Source organism: Lacerta agilis, chromosome 6 (genome assembly GCF_009819535.1).
Source record: "Lacerta agilis isolate rLacAgi1 chromosome 6, rLacAgi1.pri, whole genome shotgun sequence".
Taxonomy (NCBI): domain Eukaryota; kingdom Metazoa; phylum Chordata; class Lepidosauria; order Squamata; family Lacertidae; genus Lacerta; species Lacerta agilis.
Genome location: NC_046317.1, coordinates 7592033 through 7612718, shown reverse-complemented (window position 1 = coordinate 7612718; position 20686 = coordinate 7592033). Strand labels below are relative to the sequence as shown.

The 20686-nt window shown below is 45.8% G+C and overlaps 1 protein-coding gene across 1 annotated transcript in view; it reads left to right on the top strand.

Moving 5' to 3' along the window:
• Positions 1–20686, top strand: part of PRRX1 (paired related homeobox 1) — a 79284-nt gene that overhangs the window by 44524 nt on the left and 14074 nt on the right. The window contains exon 2 of the mRNA XM_033151076.1: positions 12471–12670. Within this exon, the coding sequence (XP_033006967.1) occupies positions 12471–12670 (200 nt within the window). The remainder of the gene's footprint in view (positions 1–12470; positions 12671–20686) is intronic.

Here is a 20686-nt window from a genome sequence, read left to right as displayed (position 1 = left end):
CCGCGGCGGCATGGGGCAACCTTAACATTTGACTCAAATAATCCAGGATTAGTTGTGGACTTGACCTTGAACTGTCATTAATTCCTGCCTCTGAGAGAAAAACGGCTTTCATATCTGTGGAGGGCTTCATGTTCAGGTTTGGCTTGGCTTTTGCCACTAGCTGACATGATTAATTTTCATATCTACTATGGTACCTCTAGTTACGAATTTAATTTGTTCCGGAGGTCTGTTCTTAACCTGAATCTGTTCTTAACTAGAGGTGTGCTTTCGCTAGTGGGGCCTCTTGCTGCTGCTGCGCCGCCAGCACACAATTTCCTTTCTCATCCTGGGGCAAATTTCTCAACTCGAGGTAACTCTTCCAGGTTAGCGGAGTTTGTAACCTGAAGCATTTGTAACCTGAGGTGTTTGTAACTCGAGGTACCACTATATATCATTTCTCTGTGTTTTTCTTTCTTTCTGGAATTTACACTTTCCAAATTCACTCAGTATTCCATCAATATTGAGGTCTCTGAATCATCCCTTTACCAACTGCCATGTGACTTTCACCTCTCCTCAATGCGATTGATTGATTGATTGATTGATTGAATGAATGAATGATTGATTGCATTTATTTCCCTCATTTTTCTCCACGGAGCTCAAGGTGGTTTACATGGTTCGACCCCTCCTCACTTAATCCCCACAACCACCCTGTGAGGTAGGTTAAGATGAGAGTGAGGAACTAGCCCAAGGTCACCCAATGTGCTTCAGGGTCAAGTGGGGATTTGAACCCTGGTCTTCCAGGTCATGACACCATTATGTTAGAAGTTTCTCTCCCCTCTAAGTGCCAGTGATTTTGTTCAGAAGGAAGCCCGTCCAGTTCCGTGGGGCTTATTATGTCTGAGTTAGTGTACTGAAATGTATGTAAGATTGTAGCCATAGGCGTAGTCATATCCAGTGCTTTTTTCCTAAAAAAAATATGTTTAGGGGTACTCTCATTTTGACTCAAGAAAACCACAATGTTATAGTTCAAATCGGGTAAAATAAATACAGCAAATGGACAAAAGTACAGTCATACCTTGGAAGTCGAACAGAATCCGTTCCGGAAGTCTGTTTGACTTCCAAAACGTTCGGAAACCAAATCGTGGCTTCTGATTAGCCTGCAGGAAGTTCCTGCAGCCAATCAGAAGCCGCGGAAGCCCCATCGGATGTTTGGGTTCCGAAAGAACGTTCGCAAACCAGAACAATCACTTCCGGGTTTGCGGCGTTCGGGAGCCAAACGTCTGAGTTCCAGGGCGTTCGGGATGCAAGGTACTACTGAACAAAGATTCACAAAATGTTTAGGGGTATGCATATACCCCCGGATTCCCCCCAGAAAAAAGCACTGGTCATACCCATTGACACCAGGCTAATAATCTCCACATATCTCATTCATCCTACAAAGTTCAGAGAGCTTTTTTGGGACTAGTCAAACGATTACCAAGTGTCCTTGACTCCAGATCTGCAGATGCGGGAGGGGGAGGGGGGAACAGGAGATCTTGGCAGCAAAGGTCCAACGAGCAGAACGGTCTCCATCTAGTTTCGGAACGGTGCATCTGAAAATGGCAAGGCCATTCAGCTGAAGGAAAGCAACAAATAAGAACTTGCCCTGAACACTCTAATTTCAAAGAAACCAAAGAGATCCACCATACCAGCACGAGATGAAAGAGTCTTTATTCTTCATCCGTGGAATGTGTTGAGCCGCTTGTCTGCATTGAGAGACGAATGGAGCCTGGAATGCAATAACCAGTCTCAGGTTGTGTTGTTATTGGATCTCGTGCCTTCATTTCTTGAGTCCTAGTCAAGACAGATTTTGCCAAAGGGACCCATAAAGCATATTAGTGGTTCAGAGCTCACTTTCTAAATGAAAATCCGCTTACGGTTCCAACAAGATCTTGGTATTACCCTGGGAACCTGCCTCATTTAAGCAAATAAGATTCATTTCTGTTCTTTCATATAATAAGAGTGTTTCCTTTGGTGGCCTGACCCTTTGCTCCAGCTCGTATTTATGTCTTTCATTACCCTGTAACACCCAATCAGTGCTGCTGAATTACAGCATTGCTGCTCTCTTCCTGGCTATTTGCAGCTTGTGAGAGTTGGCAAGGAAGGTGATCTGTAGCCAAACATTCTTGCGTTTCTGAACTGAGCATTTGAATGATACACAGATGGAATCTTTATTGAAAAGAGATTCTGTTTTTGTTTATCTGCGGATCCAGCTGGCAATGGCATTCCAAAGACTGCTTTCTGTAGGACACATGCAAGTCCCGGGTGGTTCCTACAAAACAAGTCAAAATGAATTTCCCGCTACAGTTAACCCAGGTCTAAGTAATAAGGGAACATCCCAAAAGCAGATCTAGGATGAAATGACCAAAGGCATTCACAATCTAATGTTGTTGTTGTTCAGTCGTTCAGTCGTGTCCGACTCTTCGTGACCCCATGGACCAGAGCACGCCAGGCACACCTATCCTTCACTGCCTCCCGCAGTTTGGCCAAACCCATGTTAGTAGCTTCGAGAACACTGTCCAACCATCTCATCCTCTGTCGTCCACTTCTCCTTGTGCCCTCCATCTTTCCCAACATCAGGGTCTTTCAGAACCTAATGAGCATGGACTAATTACCACTGGTCCCATCACCTCCGGGCAAATAGAAGGGGAAGAAATGGAGGCAGTGAGAGATTTCACTTTCTTGGGTTCCATGATCACTGCAGATGGTGACAGCAGTCACGAAATTAGAAGACGCCTGCTTCTTGGGAGAAAAGCAACGACAAACCTAGACAGCATATTAAAAAGCAAAGACATCACCTTGCCGACAAAGGTCCGTATAGGTAAAGCTATGGTTTTCCCAGTAGCAATGTACGGAAGTGAGAGCTGGACCATAAAGAAGGCTGATCGCGGAAGAATTGATGCTTTTGAATTATGGTGCTGGAGGAGACTCTTGAGAGTCCCATGGACTGCAAGAAGATCAAACCTATCCATTCTTAAAGAAATCAGCCCAGAGTGCTCACTAGAAGGACAGAACCTGAAGTTGAGGCTCCAGTACTTTGGCCACCTCATGAGAAGAGAAGACTCCCTGGAAAAGACCCTGATGTTGGGAAAGATGGAGGGCACAAGGAGAAGGGGACGACAGAGGATGAGATGGTTGGACAGTGTTCTCGAAGTGACTAGCATGAGTTTGGCCAAACTGCGGGAGGCAGTGAAGGATAGGTGTGCCTGGCGTCCATGGGGTCACGAAGAGTCGGACACAACTGAACAACTGAACAACAACAACAATTACAAAAGGGAAAAACAGCAATAACCATAAAAATCACCAGGCACCACACATACAATATAAACCACGGTCACAACTACTAAGATTGTTTGTTGCATAAAATAGAATAGCACAAGATTCTCTAGTAAAATGTGCCAAATTAAATATCCGTATGCCCTTTGCAGTTGACCACTATTTTATCTACGGTAGTTCTTTCCTCCTGATCTTCTTAGCTGCCAACCATAGAGTGCTACTTTATAAGTTACAAAGTCACCAGTATCGCAGCTATTTCACCCTTTCCACCCTATTCAAGTGAGTTCCATTTGGAAACAGGGGTTTTATGAATACGTCTCTTGGGTCTATATATAATGGGCACTGCAATAAATAGTGGCACAGGTCCTCCACACAGGGTTGCCCACACAGACAAAGTCTCTCTTCACAATGTACTTTGCCGTAGCGTCCAACTAATTTAGTCATGAGCTTGTCAGGTTTAGCCCCAAAACCTGGTAGTACCTGTCGTAAGGAGATGACTGCATAGAAAATCTATACACAAGACGGGGCTCTCATCTTAAGATTTTAAAGCCACCCTCCTTTTAACTAATTAATTAGTTAATTGATTGATGAAATAAATGTGCGTATTACCAAAACCTGACTATAGGGACCTGTTCAAGATACCGTCAGTCTTGTAGCTATTAAAAGCACAGGAGCCCTGCCAGAAAAAAATTTGGCAGCTCAGCTGGAGAATTTCACTTGGCAATTAATCATTTCCACCCATTATGATTTGAAATTATGACTTGACGTGGTTGCCCCCACCCCCACCCCTCAGCTGAAGGTTGATTCGCCTTATGTCTGCCTCGGCGTTCCTTCCATCCTACAGCGGTGCTTATGGGACCGTCTTAAGCCTTGCTTTTTTGTGTGTAGAGATTTCCTTCTGGGTTATGAGGTCACCGTGTTCCCAGAATGTAATAATTTATTTGCCATGTACCTTGCAGATTGTAAAATCATGTGTGCGGGTATTCGCCAGAATTCTTTATACGCTTTATACTTCACGTTTTATAACGGCTTTCATAGGAATGGGATGCCGCCCCTTGGAAAAATTGTGACGGCGACAACAGTTGCCACAAAGGAGGAAGCGATGGGAGGAAACTCGCTTGGTGAAGGAATTTAACAGATCTTTCTGTAGTTTGTGAGTGAACCTTTTCAGGCACAGCGTTGCACATCTGGACTTTGACCATGACCGACTGCCAGATTCCTCTCTGTTCATCCCCACTCTGCTCTCATATTGCTGCTTTTATCATATCTCTGTCACTGCAGCTTGCCCTAGCGTTAAAACAGCCAGTAAATCAAGGCATCTTTCTGGAATCAGGGGCACCGTGTTCAGTCCTGTGATGTGGGATCAGCCATGTGGCTCATATGGTGCAGAGTGATATACAGGGCCAGCAGAAGTAGGCATCTGTAGTGAACATATGGCATGCCCCAATGGGGCTTTCTGAACAGCCCTTAGACGCTCATGGTGGCATGTTCCATGCACTTGCTAGTCTCTCCGTCTGTCTGTCTGTCAGTCTGTCTGTCTGTCCGTCACTGCCTGTTAACCAAACCATACATACATACATACATACATACATACATACATACATATCCTTTATTTGACCGATAGTCAGAAAGAAAGAAAGAAAGAAAGAAACATTTCTCAATACAAAATTATAGAACTAAAAAAACACCAGAGGGATTGTTGTTGTTGTTGTTGTTCAGTCGTTCAGTCGTGTCCGACTCTTCGTGACCCCGTGGACCAGAGCACGCCAGGCACGCCTATCCTTCACTGCCTCTCGCAGTTTGGCCAAACTCATGTTAGTAGCTTCAAGAACACTGTCCAACCATCTCATCCTCTGTCGCCCCCTTCTCCTTGTGCCCTCCATCTTTCCCAACATCAGGGTCTTTTCTAGGGAGTCTTCTCTTCTCATGAGGTGGCCAAAGTACTGGAGCCTCAACTTCAGGATCTGTCCTTCTAGTGAGCACTCAGGGCTGATTTCTTTGAGAATGGATAGGTTTGATTTCTTTGAGAATGGATAGGTTTGATCTTCTTGCAGTCCATGGGACTCTCAAGAGTCTCCTCCAGCACCATAATTCAAAAGCATCAATTCTTCGGCGATCAGCCTTCTTTATGGTCCAGCTCTCACTTCCGTACATTACTACTGGATACAGAGGGATACACAATTAAAATAGGACAGCACTAGTAAATCTCATACAGATAACCCACGTCGAGGCATTCGATTTTGCACTTCCGACACTTGAGTGCCTGGAAGAGGAATTTAGCCACAGATAAGGCCATTTCCCCAGTGGGCTTATTCAGCAGATATGCTACCTGCCTTTCTCTTAATCGAGAGCTAAACTGAGATAAATATGGGGCTATGAGATATTGCCTTAAATCGTTGTAAAAGGGACAACTCAGTAGAATGTGTTCTCTGGATTCTACCTCTCCTAAAGCACAATGGCACGTTCTCTGATCATATGGAACTCCTCTAAATCTTCCCCTCAAATCCGCCGAGTCAAGAACGCAGTGAGAAGTCTGCGGTGTTCCACATAGTGGATATCCGCCAGGTAACGGGCTGGTGCAGCCCGATACACCTGCTCCCCCCAAAACACCCCAGGTTTCACGTGGGCTATGTCCTCATGTCTGTCGATATCCCCCAATCTCTGAGCGATCATCGCTTTAGCATGTCTATACGTCATGGACTCTAAATAACCAAACCTCATTTGCCCGAATCAGCCTAAATTATACAGATGACTTTGTTGCAACCTGAATAAAGCATGTAAGATTTTGGAAAACGGAGGTTGCATTATAATGGTCAAGGAACACGCAAAGCACGGCTAGGTTTATAGCCAGCCGCTGTTTCTAGTACTTACAGAGTCTTCCCTCCCCCCTTCATTTCCTGGTGCAAAGGAAGCGGGTTCATTTTGTAACGACTGCTGGGGGGGGGGATTTTACAGGGAAAGAGCAATGTCCTTTATTTATTTATGATTTTCCGTTTTATACATTTCAATAATTTTACAATCATTTTAACATTTCAAAGCTCGACTTCCTTCCCCCTCTTTCTGCGGTTCCTTAAATTTATTTTTAATGTTTTCTGCATATCCAAGTTAACTTAATTTGCTCATTTATTCATCTACTTTAAATATATACTCTTATAAAACCGCAGGTTATTACAATAAGCCTGCCAATTTTCTTATCCGTTTACAGTTTATTTGTAAATATTCCATGAACCATTTCCATTCTTTTATTTTAAAAAGTTTATCTTGATTTCTTATTTTTCTGATAAGTTTTGCCATTTCTGCATATTCCATTAGTTGGGAAAGAGCAACGTCTGTGTCCACAAAAAGCAACCCATCCACGGCTCCCCCAACATTCATGCCATTTTGAAAGATGCACCCATCTCCACCTCCCTTTTTCTGAAAGAACTTAAAAAAAAGTTAATCTTGTGAAAAAGTGTAGTAGAGTAGGTTGGGGAATCTTCGACTACATCTCTCACCATCTCTGACTATTGGCCATGCTAGCTGGGGCCAATGGGAGTTGTAGTTCATGAAGGGGCGTAGCAAGGTAAATTGGTACCTGGGGCAAAAATTTTTTTGTCCCCCCCCCCCCAGAGGCATAGGAAGGTCAGGTGGTACCCGGTGCAGAAAATTTCTTGTCAACCCCCTCATTGATTCCCCCCTGCAAAAATAGTTTTACATTATTTCATGTTTTCTTACAAAGGAATAATAACAAGTAATAATAATAAAAAAACTTTTATTTATATCCCACCCTCCCCAGCCAAAGTCAGGCTCAGGGTGGCTAACATCAGATACATAACATTGGTATAAAATCAAACAATAATTAAATTACCTCCTAAAAACATCTCAGAATCAAATTTAAGTCTAATTAGATGGCTTTCCACAGGGTTAGGGTTGGGAACAGTAAGTGCTCCACTGAACTGAAATTTCAGCCTTTATGACATAGGAAAACAGCCAAGTGAACAGCTATTTTGGTGGAGGAGGGTCAAGATATTAACCGATATGCATGAAATTTCATATATAGCTATATAATCCCTAGTATAGTAAGATAAGACCTTCGGAGCAGGCATTAAAAAAAAATAATTAAAAAAAAATCAATTCCCCCCCCCCAAATTTGTTCCTTGATAATTTGTCACCCCCTCCATTATGGAACCCGGGGCGGCCCCCCACTCCCCTTGCTACACCCCTGAGTTCATGAAAGTCACTGCTAGAGTTCAGAGATGAGATTTTTTTCAGAGCAAATTATATGCATATGATCACTGTTCCTCATCCGTGAAAAAAATATCCTAAATTGACAACCGGAAAAGTGTATGTCAGTGCTTCCGACAAAATATGCAAATCAACAATGAGGGGTCCGCAAATAGCATCACCAGAGGAAACCAGAAATTCCTGCAAAGCCTGTTCTAGCACAGGTTTGTTGCGAATCTATGGCCTTCTAGATGTTGTTGAACTACAACTCCCAGCAGCCCCAGCAGGCATGGCCCATGGCCAGAGATGATGGGACCTGTAGTTCAGAAATGAAGTCCCCCCCCCTTGATATGGAAGTTAGACTCATCAATAAATCAGTCTTTGAACTGCTGCATCACTCCGCAACCCCAGGATACCTGTATAATTTTTCTAGGGATAACTTTTATTACCCTATTTGCTGGTATGGTGCCAGGCAAGTCTTTGTTGTTGTTGTTCAGTCATTCAGTCATGTCTGACTCTTCGTGACCCCATGGACTAGAGCACGCCAGGCACCCCTATCTTTCACTGCCTCCCGCAGTTCGGCCAAACTCATGTCAGTTGCTTCGAGAACACTGTCCAACCATCTCATCTCCTCTGTCGTCCCCTTCTCCCTGTGCCCTCCATCTTTCCCAACATCAGGGTCTTTTCTAGGAAGTCTTCTCTTCTCATGAGGTGGCCAAAGTACTGGAGCCTCAACTTCAGGATCTGTCCTTCTAGTGAGCACTCTGGGCTGATTTCTTTAAGAATGGATAAGTTTGATCTTTTTGCAGTCCATGGGACTCTCAAGAGTCTCCTCCAGCACCATAATTCAAAAGCATCAATTCTTCGGCGATCAGTCTTTATGGTCCAGCTCTCACTTCCGTACATTACTACTGGGAAAACCATAGCTTTAACTATACAGACCTTTGTCGGCAAGGTGATGTCTCTGCTTTTTAAGATGCTGTCTAGGTTTGTCATTGCTTTTCTCCCAATAAGCAGGCGTCTTCTAATTTCGTGACTGCTGTCACCATCTGCAGTGATCAAGGAACTCAAGAAAGTGAAATCTCTCACTGCCTCCATTTCTTCCCCTTCTATTTGCCAGGAGGTGATGGGACCAGTGGCCATGATCTTAGTTTTTTTTTATGTTGAGCTTCAGACCATATTTTGCACTCTCCTCTTTCACCCTCATTAAAAGGCAAGTCTTAGCAAGGTCCAAAGGTTCTGTTACACCTAGCTGGAAGTGTTCCAATATTCTCAACCGTTTTCTGTATTTATCCTCCCATCTCACAAGTCATGTTCTGCCCTACCTGATAAAGTCAAATCTTTAAATGATACTTTTCAAAATAAAATGAAATAAAATCCAATCAAAGTTTAAGAAAACGGCAAATAAATGTGTGTCTGGGACACAGCGTGTGGCAGGGATGGGGATGGGGTGGATGGGAAGATCTATCAAAGGTTTGTTGGCCTGTCTTGGGAAGTGATAAGGATGTGTGGTGGTCTCTGAGAATGTGAAAGTCACAATTTCAATAAAATTCTTCTAGCTGAGCGGGTTTGCTCTCCAATGGAGCTGAGCGGCATAGGGAGTGTCAGATGTACAGCTGGCTTACATAATGTGCCTAGTTGCTTGCCGCCTTAATAAAACTTTCTCCCTTAGAGCTATTCCCCTCCCAGAGAGAGTATCCATGTGAAAAATTCTAACAGGAAAGGAAAGGAAAGCCACCCAAACGATTTTCAAACACTTCCATTCACTCCAGCAATGTTGACGATGAAAGTAAAAAAAAAAAGAAAAAAAAAAGAAAATGTCTGGAAAAATCAACTGTGGTCGTTTTATTAGATTAAAAGACCAAACACTTGCATGAACTGTATAATTTTCATATTTTATGTAGCAGCTTGCAGAACATGTCTCTGCAGTTTGAAACTTGGATTTGACTTGCGGGTATAAAACTGATGCAAAGGACAAATGTCCCATTTGCCTAATAGACGAGACACCTCTCTGCTAGCAAATGTGGGGCCAATTGACTATATTTTGCTTCTTAGTAATTTCTTTCAGTCGCATAAGGCTTTGATCAGTTCGGGGATCTGTGCCTTTTTAACATGATACTTTCCCCAGAAGCTGCAGTTGATTTTAATTTTTTTTAAAAACAAAGCTTATTAACAGCTGGAGAATTTTGGAGACTCTTCCAAGGCAGGCATTCTCTGTTTTTTGTTTTTTTAATTTATTTTCATCCTTCTGCTGTACTCCTTTTAGGAAGAATTTGAAAACTCAATTCACCAAAAGACAACCTGAGACTTACAGAGTATGATTCAAGACCAAACTAGACATGACATCAAATGTTATATCTTTGCATCTAAAATGCAGGGTTTTTTTTTTTTTTTTTAACTGCAAATTTCATCAGTGGCAGGATCTGGGCTGGGTGGCTGATAGCAGGATGAGAACAGGCATGGAGAATAAATTTAACCCTTTCCTCCTCTGCTTTGGTCCTAAAGAAAACGCTTCCTCTGAAGCTAGCATTTGCATCGGTTAGGAAACTTTCCAAGTCAAAAGCCTTGGGCTGAACCCCATATTTTCCAATTAAAGGATCTTGCATGATAAGACTAGGAAGGAAACTCACCGCCAGTCTGAGTACACAGTATTGAACAAGAAAGAACCAGTTACCTTTATATAAGACTGTTTCACATCAAAATTCCCAGGTGCTAGAGCAAGATGTATAGCTATGAGCCAGGAAATGCTACTTGAGACTGATCACCCACGACGACGTGCTTTGGTATCTGCTCTCAGTTGAATGGCAAACAGAAGAATGAATGAGCAACGGGATTCTGCTTTCCCACTGAGATCAGCAGGTGCCTGTATCAGAGACACTGGGGTAGGAAGGGCGGGGCATAGGGGGCGGGCCGCCATGGGCAGCGGGATCCTGATAGGGTTCCATCTCGGTGCACCCCGCCCCCAGAATGCACGCCAGCCCCGCCCCCGCCTGCTTCCCAGCCCGGTGCCGGATCATGAAGCTCCGCCACTGATCAGAGAGTCTTTTTTATTATTTAAAAGCTAAAGTAAGGGACCCCTGACAGTTAAGTCCAGTCACGAACGACTCTGGGGTTGTGGTGCTCATCTCACTTTACTGGCCAAGGGAGCAGACATTTGTGCGCAGAGAGTTTTTCCGGGTCATGTGGCCAGCATGACCAAGCCGCTTCTGGTGAAACCAGAGCAGCGCATGGAAACGTCGTTTACCTTCCCGCTGGAGCGGTACCTATTTATCTACTTGCACTTTGACCTGCTTTTGAACTGCTAGGTTAGCAAGAGCAGGGATTGAGCAACGGGAGCTCACCCCGTCGCAGGGATTCGAACCGCCGACCTTCTGATTGGCAAGCCCAAGGCTCAGTGGTTTAGACCACAGCGCCACCCGCATCTCAACAGAATAAGAAATTAACTATGGGAGGTGGGGAAGCAAAGGCACTTGCTTAAATAAGCATCACATATATAATTTTATCACTACCTTTTCATGTCTTAATTCTTGCCCTCTCTAGGCATTCTCCCCTGTCATAAATGTTCCTGGTTCCTTATGTCAGACTACAGTACACAAAGCATGAGTATCAGAGATAGTAGCAATGATGTTGTTCAAAGTATAGAATCTGGCTTTCAGTGCATTCATCATGACTTCTAAGGGCAAATCTACAATGCAGTCGTGGGTGAGAAAGTAGCCATGGGAGAGTGAATGGACAGAGGGGAAAGGAACAGAGTGGGGAGGAAGGTTCAAGCTGGCACACTGACTTGAAAAATCAGCCAAATCTTAGGCTGCATTACTGGCCTGTTGAGTTGTTGGCATCCATCTGTCTCAAAAGACAATGGAGTGTACCTCCGAGGGTGAAGTCCAACCATTGGGCTGGCAGCACTGAAGTGACCTCCCTGGGGCACAAGCCTGGGCAGTGTTTGTGGAGATCCTGGGCTGCCCAGACGACAAGACTCTTGGCCTGGCTGATGTGGTCCAATACGTTTGGCACCAGCTTGGCTGCAGTCAGGGAACATGCAAAAAGCAGAGAGCCTAAATGTGCACACAAATAGCAAAAAGTTCTGCAGCACCTTGAAGTCTAGCCATTTTTAAATGACATCAGCTTTGGTGGAGACAGTGGCAGGGAAAGAAGTTTGTGATAGGGGCGGTCCGCCCTGGGTGTCATCCCTGGGCAGATCACCGCTGGGCCGATAGAGATGCCCATAGGGACAGGGTTCGCCACGGGGCCTTAGCTGCCCTACAGCTGGGGGGGGGGAAGGCAGTGGGTGGATAGCGGATGGGACGGGTTGTCCCTATGGGTGCTACGCGCGGCTGTCCCTATGGGTGGTTCGTCCCGCCCCTGGGTGCACCACCCCAGGTGCCCTAGAGGCTTCCTCCACTGCTGGGTGGAGAACAGCCAAGTTACAGGGAACCAGGCAGAGGGCCTTTTCGGTAGTGGCACCCGCCCTGTGGAACTCCCTCCCACCAGATGTCAAAGAGAAAAACAACTACCAGACTTTTAGAAGACATCTGAAGGCAGCCCTGTTTAGGGAAGCTTTCAATGTTTAATAGATTATTGTATTTTAATATTCTGTTGGAAGCCGCCCAGAGTGGCTGGAGAAACCCAGCCAGATGGGCGGGGTATAAACAATAAATTATTATTATTATTATTATTATTATTATTATTATTATTATTATTTGTACAAGGTTATGGGGGGCAGAGTATTGAAAGCAGTGAGGTTAGAGGGCAATGCAAAAAGTCCAGCCTGTAATAATGCCATAAACATTGCTGCAGTGTCCATTCACCATGCAATTGCCTTCCCAGTGCTAGGATACTTAACAAATGTAGAGAAATAAAGAGCTGTTGTCTCTATTCAAGCCACAGGTGAATGTATTTTAACAGAAGTAATTAAGAGGGATGATGAATCATCTGGTCCCAATGACCTGTAAAATCCCCTCCAGGGTAACCATCTTCTCTGCTCTCTGCTTTGCCAGGTGACCAGCTAAATTCTGAAGAGAAGAAGAAGAGAAAGCAGAGAAGGAACCGAACTACTTTCAACAGCAGTCAGCTGCAGGCCCTGGAGAGAGTTTTTGAGCGGACACACTACCCGGATGCCTTTGTACGAGAAGACCTTGCACGCCGGGTAAACCTCACTGAAGCCAGGGTCCAGGTAATTAATCTAGCCTTCATCTCAACACGCAAGACCCAAGAGATAGCTTATCAGGGTGATAGGCTATAGGAACAGTTGGGGTAACATAGATAAAGAACCCTCATGGGGATGCTATTAATAACTACAAAGGTTTACATTTAATTTAGTACCATATTTGAAGAATCTCATATATGGGGATGTGTTAAGGAGACGATAAGCTGCAATGCCTCCACTCTTGGAAGCACTGTGCCTTCCAATACCAGTTTCTGAGAATCGGAAGAGGGAGGAGAGGCTGTGGTACCCAGGTCCTGCTTTTGGGCTTCCTAGAGGCATCCGATTGGCCACTGAAAGAATAAGATGCTGGACTTGGTGTGCCTTCGATCCGTTCTAGTCGGGCTCATCTAATGGCAATGGAGGGCTCATCCACACTTGTCCCGTGCCTAGAAAGCACAGGTACGAGAGGTTTATTGTTTGCCCCTCCGCTTTCCTCCCAGGGAAACCTGCTAGTTACCGCTGAATTGGAGAAAACGCCACTGGAAACCCGATGGACATTTGCTCTGATTCAGCGGTAAAAAGCGGCTTTCTTCAGGGGGAAACGGTGCGAAAAGTGGAAGAGTGGACAAGCCCTGAGCTACAGAAGCATCAACAAATACGGCAATTTGGAAAAGAAAGGATAAAAATAATTGTAGTTTCTCTGCTCAAGATTGCTATTGATGGGAGTTTTCTGGGTTTGCTTTAAGACTGGACTGTGAGGCTGGAAGGTAACATATCCAATGGATCTTATTCTCCCCAGTCTTCATTCCTTCCTTCCTTCCTTCCTTCCTTCCCTCTGTCACAGACAAAAAGCCATTCTTTCAAAAGGACACTTAGCTTTGAACTCTTTGTCTTTTTAAAAATTCTCCTCCTCCTCCTTCTATTTATTATTTTCAATTTTATACATTTCAATAATTTTACAATCATTTTAACAATTCAAAACTTGACTTCCTTCCCCCTCTTTCTGTGGTTCCTTAAATTTGTTTTTGTTTTTTTAAAAAATTCTGCATATCCAAATTAACTTAATTTGCTCATTTATTCATCTACTTTAAATACATACTCTTAAAAAAACCTGCAGGTTATTACAATAATCCTGCCAATGTTCTTATCATCATCATAAACTTTATTGCACTAGCCAAAGGCCATGGCATCATTCACAAAGGAAACAAAAAGAAAAGCAAAATAAGCTTAAAAACCATAAAACTTCAGGCACTGCAAATACAATAAACCACGGTCACCTCTCCTAGAGATTATTTGTTGCATACGATAGAATAGCAGGGGGTTCTCAGAGAGAATGTGCCAGCTTAAATGTCCGAATAAGAATAATTTATTGTTGGCCAAGTACATTTTCCAACATACTTGGAATTTGTTTCGGCTACATTGCAATGTAAACATACAGACACTGTTCCTCTCACAGTACAAAGAAGCAAAGAAACCCCACCCATAATTTGCCCCCCCCCCACGAATTTAACAATTTAATGGCACAAGGGGAAAAACTATTCTTGTGCCTGGCCGATTTTGTATATGAAGTCCTGTAGCGACGTCCAGATGGAAGTAAATCAAGCAGATGATGACCGGGATGTAAAGGATCTGCTACAATTCTCTCTGCTCTCTTCCTAAGTCGGGTAGCATAAATTGTCTCTATTGAAGGCAAGCTAACACCAATTATATAGTGCTACTTTATAAGTTACGAAGTCATCAGTATCACCCAGCAGCCATTTCACCCTTTCCGCCCTGTTCGAGTGTGTTCCATTCGTAAGCAGGGGCTTTATAAATTTGTCTCTTGGTTCTATATATAGTGGGCATTGCAATAAATAGTGGTACAGGTCCTCTACGCAAGGTTGCCCACACAGTCTCTCCTTGTACTGTACTTTGCCGCACCAACAGGGGCGTTCCTAGCCCCTTGGCTGCCCGGGGCGGGAAGCCAAGAGGCACCCCTGGGGGCGGGGCATCGCGGCGCGTGTGTGCACCATGATGCACGCACACGTGGCGACCCCCCGCCCCCAGGGGATGCCGGGTGGGGGCTTTGGGAGCCTCTGCGGGCTGCAGAGACCCCCAAAGCTGCTGCTACGCACAAAGGGGTGCCAGGCTGCGGCTTCGGGAGTCTCTGCAGCTCGCAGAGACTCCCAAAGCGGCGGCCCGGCATCCCCGGGGGCGGGGCATCGCGGCGTGTGCATCATGACGCTGCTCTGGTTCGCCAGAAGCGGCTTAGTCTTGCTGGCCACATGACCCGGAAGTTGTACGCCGGCTCCCTCGGCCAATAAATCGAGATGAGTGCCGCAACCCCAGAGTCATTGGAGGGAGGTTTCATGCCTAAATGGGCAAGGCTTGTAGAGGACACAGTCCAAACAATGTCCCCTGTGATTTTAGTGAGGCAAATTCAAACAATGTTTAGATCAGTCCCATTAGAAATGAAAAGGGCTTTAGTTTGGGCTGAATTGTGCTCCAAGTCTTTGTTCTCAGGAACTGACAATCCTGTTGTTTTTCAGAGAGGTGTGTTCTTTCTGCAGCAGACTTAAATCTAACATATGAAATTCCAGAGTGTGTGTGGGGGGGCATAGCTATTAAATTCTAGAAGCAGCTGTGGGTCTTCTCTGTTTTAACAATCAGAAGAAACTCTGTGGAAATAGGAAAAAATGCATAGAAAATTTATGCCTCTTTTTTTTGGAATTGAATTTACGGCATAGGCAAATTTCTAAGCCAAGTAGGGCTGCCAAAACAAATCTTGTAGGGCCATGGACTTTGCTGAAGTTCTCATAGAGGTGCCCTATCTATTTTTAATCATAGAAACATATGCTTCCAAAGGTGAGAGCCAGGGGCCTCCCTAGACTCTCAACTATATTTTAAAGAAGGGGGACAAAGGCTGTCTGCAGGTGTGGGCAGGCAAGCATCTTTGTGAGTTACAGGAGTTATTTCCTGTAGATTGCCACTGCAGCACGAATCCCGATCCAGCAGCCATAGTTTTATAACTGCACGCCCTCCAACATTTCTGCAATGGAAATATAGGTGAAGGGACCCCTGACCGTTAGGTCCAACTGCGGATGACTCTGGGGTTGTGGTGCTCATCTCGCTTTACTGGATGAGGGAGCCAGTGTACAGCTTCCGGGTCATGTGGCCAGCAAGACTAAGCCGCTTCTGGCGAACCAGAGCAGCGCACGGAAACGCCGTTTACCTTCCTGCCAGAGTGGTCCCTATTTATCTACTTGCACTTTGACGTGCTTTCAAACTGCTAGGTGGGCAGGAGCTGGGACCGAACAACGGGAGCTCACCCCGTCGCGGGGATTCGAACCGCCAACCTTCTGATCAGCAAGCCCTAGGCTCTGTGGTTTAGACCACGGCACCACCCGCGCCCCCCCCAATGAAAATACAGACGTCCTATTCCGTAATAATAATAATTTGTACACTGCCCTTCATCCGTAGATCTCAGGGCAGTTCAAAACCTTAAAAAACATAAAAAATAAAAACAGTTTAATAACCCCCACCCCACCCATAGCTGTCAAGTTCTCCCTTATTTTAAGGGAAATTCCATTATGCCAAATAGGCTTCCTCGTGAGAAAAGGTAAAACTTGACAGCTATGACCCCACCCCTCCTACAAACACATTTAAAATGGTATAGTATGTTAACCAGCCAAAGACCTGGTTAAAGAGAAATGTTTTCGCTGGGAGTGTGAAGATATGTAACCAAAGGTGCCAGGTTTGCCTCCCTGGGGAGAGCTATTCCACGAGCGCGGAGCCACCACAGAAAAGGCCCCGCTGTTGTATTGCCACCTTCCAAGCCTCGTGTGGAGGAGGCACACAAAGAAGGGCCTCTGAGGATGATCTCAGAGCATGGGTAGATCATAGCTGTCAACTTTCCCCTTTTCTTGCGAGGAATCCTATTCGGGATAAGGGAATTTCCCTTTAAAAAAAGGAAAAAGTTGACAGCTATGGGGTAGATCCATCTGAAGTGAGGGGTCCTTGAGATATTGTGCTCCTGCACTGTTCGAGGCTTTATAATTCCCGATTGCAATTGCTTCCCAAGTCAATGCAGTGTTAACATTGACTTGAACAGATCTCAGCTGGCTTTTTATTTAGGAGATTTAAACTGAGTAGCAGTAGATAGCAGAGGCTCTTGAATGTGCTTGAGAAATGGTATACCGGTTGTCTTTGAGGAGTAGGGAAACGTTCTGGAGCTGCTATGTAATTGGGATAGGGGCCAAGAGGAACAATCCACACACAGCAGTCAAAATAGCAACTGATGCACTGGGGTAGGGGCTGCATTTTCCTAACTACCCTTGGCAGGGTGCTGGAGAGAGAGAGAGACAGAACCCCACACCCTTCATAGATTGGTATTTTTGACTACTTCACACTTCAACCCTGTTCTGTTGCTCAAAGTCTCACGTGACAATGGGAGAGCAGGGAAGTCCCACGTTGTCAGGGAGCAGGCGTTGGCCATGCCTCCTTGTGGATGGAGAGTACGCCAAAAGTTAGCCATACATTGCAGCTGCTTATGTGTAAAGCAGACAGAGTTGACTGTTTATCCAAGAGTCTCGCTCTTACAGCTATCCTGACAGGCTTGGAAGTGCTGGCTCACCCCTGATCCTTTTCCTGTCTCCTTCTCTTTCCAGGAAAAACCCCAGCAATTCAAGAGAGCAGAAATAGGCACTTGCTTGAGGGAAGGAGTCAAGCTTTCCACAACTTGGTAGAGAAGGAGCAGTTAACTCTCAAACTGCGTATCTTCCCCAATAAGGACGTTTGTGTGTGTGTGCACAAGCAACCATATCATTGCATAGTTCCTTTAATCCTTGGGCAATGAGTTATTATTCCTTTGATTAACCAAGAGTATTTCTCCTTCATGAAGAGTGAGGGCTTGCTTCAAGACACTCTAGCCTTCCCTGTCTGGGCTCATGCAGACTTCCTTTTGCACCGTGCTTTCCAGGTCCACACTTTAAAGCTGTGTGCTCATCCACACTTCCGTTTGACCCAACACTTTTCCCCAGGGAAAACTTGCAGTTTAAGCTATGTTTACCAGATTATTATTTTTTGGAAGCTGGGTAGCAACAGGGAGTCAGTAGTGGGGATGGTGAGGCAAAAGACCCGGGGCCCAAGCACACATGCATATTGTATAAAGGTGCAAAGCCCTTCTTTCTCACCCTGTGAAACATAAATGTGCAGAGTTTTTTAAAAACAGCCTGCTGCCTGCCCGTGACTCCTGAGTCTTCCCCGATCTCCTGCCCCCTTCCTCCTTTGTTCTGACTGATTGGGAGAGCAGGGCCGGTGCATCCATTAAGGCAAACTAGGCAATTGCCTAGGGTGCCAAAATGGAGGGGGCGCTGGCCAGGCTTGGGCGGGGGGGGGGGCGGGACGCTAGCAGCAGCTTCTCTGCTGTAGCGGAGAGGTGCTGCTTGCCCCCTACACCACCCCCACCTGCTGCAAAAGCAGGCTTTGGCTGGGGGAAGGTGGCAGGGGGCGCCAGAAGGTGGTCTCGCCTAGGGCGCAAGAAAACCTAGCATTGGTCCTGCGGGAGAGGCTTGGGAGTCACGGGCGAGCAGCTGTAACTCTGCACATTTATGTTTCACAGGGTGTGAAAGAAGGGCTTCGCACCTTGCCTGGGAGAGAAACCGTGTGCCTTGCGCCCCTCCTGGACAACTCCCAAGCCTCAAAACAAAGAAGGAAGGGGGCAGGAGATCTGTACCACCGGACGTCCCCGGTTCACCTTCAGCAGTGGTGACGGCAGCGAGCAGTGAGCAGCTCCTGAAGCCAGCCAGAGCCAACTGCACTACCAGGCTGGCTCTGGGCTGCTGAGGCTGCCACCGCCACATTTCCTGGGGACAGATTTGCAAATTTGGGGACATTCCGGGGATGGAATTTGTCCGGGGACAGATTTGCAAATCTGGGGACTGTCCCTGGGAACCGGGAACGTCTGGTAACCCTAGTTTAAGCGCTGAATCAGAAAAAAAGGCAATTGGGTTTTCTGCAGATTGCAGTTGGTTCTGATTTAGCAGGCACAAAGCAGGGTTTCCGGGGCAAAGGCTTGGACCTGTGTCTAAACACGAGAGAAGCAGAAAACCCAACAGAGCTCCGCAAAAGCATGTACAAGCTCTCTGCTCGAGAAGGTTTTTCTTTTGTCCTGGCACTTTCCCCAGGAAAACCCACATTTTATTACTGAATCGGAGCAAACAGCAATCTGCAGGAAACTTGGTTGCCATTTGCTCCAATTCAGCAGTAAAATGTGGGTTTTCTCGGACAAAAACAAACAAACAAACTGCTTGGGCACGGAGCTTTAAAATCCAGACCTGTGCCTAGAAACGCAGCACAAAAGGAAGTCTGGATGAGCCCCCTAGTTGGGGTAGTTGTACGAGGGAGACCTTTGTATAAGCAGCTGTATGTGAGTCCAGTCACAGCGAGGTGTTGCAAACTCCCAATTCCCTGACAAGAAGCATACCTGTATAATAAACAAGACATGCATTGGTCACATGGCCTCTGGTATATTTGTCCATGTTGGGTTGTATTCTGTTCTAGCCCTATTCAGAGTACAGCTGCTGAAGAGGATGGGAGGAGGTGGGCTTCATTCCCTTCCCCTGTGTGCTCAGTGAGATATAAGAAGTCCAGCCACATCTCTGATTTATAGCCGCATATCTAATTTGGCCCAATGAATGTACAGGATACCTTTACTCATCGTTTCATGACCACCACCTCTAGTCAGATACGACATAAAGCATTTTCTTACGGTCAGTGAAAACAAAGAGCTCACTTGAACCAAAGCTACCTTTGCCTTGTTGACTGCAAAGCGAAAACAGATCCGTTTTGATATGTGCGTAGCAGAGAGAAATCTGGGTGTTTGTGGCTAGATGCTAACTGAATTCAGGCTGAGTTACATATGCAAGGTGTGTTTCTCTAGACAGTGGAAGAGGAAGGGGGGCGTGGGGGCGGTCCGCCCTGTGTGTCATTACTGAAGGGGGTGACAAAATGAGGTTTTTTGTTTTTTTAAAAATGGGCTCACAAAACTTTTTAGGAGTGATGTGGTGGCTTAGGTGCCTGCAGGTTCCATGCTGCCTAAAACGGCAGCTTGGCACTTGTGTCTGCCTACTGCCTCTCCCTCAGCTGCCCTACAGCTAAGGGCAAGGTGGCGGAGAGGCTCCAAGCGTCAGAGAGGCTTTGCTCCGCCCCCGGCTGCAGGACACGCCTCTGCACCAGGCACCTGAGCAGCTAGGTACGCCACTCTCTCTAGGCAGGTTTTTTTTTGTTATAATTAGTTTTTGTTCCACCATTATTTGCCTTTTAATTGTTGCCTTGGTCTGTTATCTCTTGCTTGTGACTAATGGGTGAAATAATTAAACTAACTGGGAGCCAGTGCGGTGTAGTGGTTAAGAGCGGTAGACTCGTAATCTGGTGAACCGGGTTCGCGTCTCCGCTCCTCCACATGCAGCTGCTGGGTGACCTTGGGCTAGTCACACTTCTCTGGAGTCTCTCAGCCCCACTCACCTCACAGAGTGTTTGTTGTGGGGGAGGAAGAGAAAGGAGAATGTTAGCCGCTTTGAGACTCCTTAGGGTAGTGATAAAGCGGGATATCAAATCCAAACTCTTCTTCTTCTCTTCTTCTAACTGGCTGTTCAAGAAGCCCCACCCATGTCATAGAACCTGACTGTCAGGGACTGGACAGAGGAGGTATGGTGGAGACCGCCTACCCAGCCTGACCCTTCCAGAGAAGAAGAAGACAGTTCAGAATTACAACAGGGGTTTGAGGGAGGTCACAGCTCAGAGGAAGATGAGGGGAATAGTTGGGAAATAATGGGAGAGGAGGAGGCAGAGCCAGAGCAGCTGGCTGACACATTATCACTAGAAAGCGTTCCAGACCCACCATCTGCAAGAACCCAGCGAGCCTTAAAAGTAGGAGAGCAAAGAGCTCAGAGACAGATGACCCTAAGAGGCAACCGTAGGGGTGGCGGTGCTGTTGACAAATGTGGAAGTTGGAGAAAGTGTGTGTGTGTGAAGATTTACTCGGGACAACATCATTATTCCGAG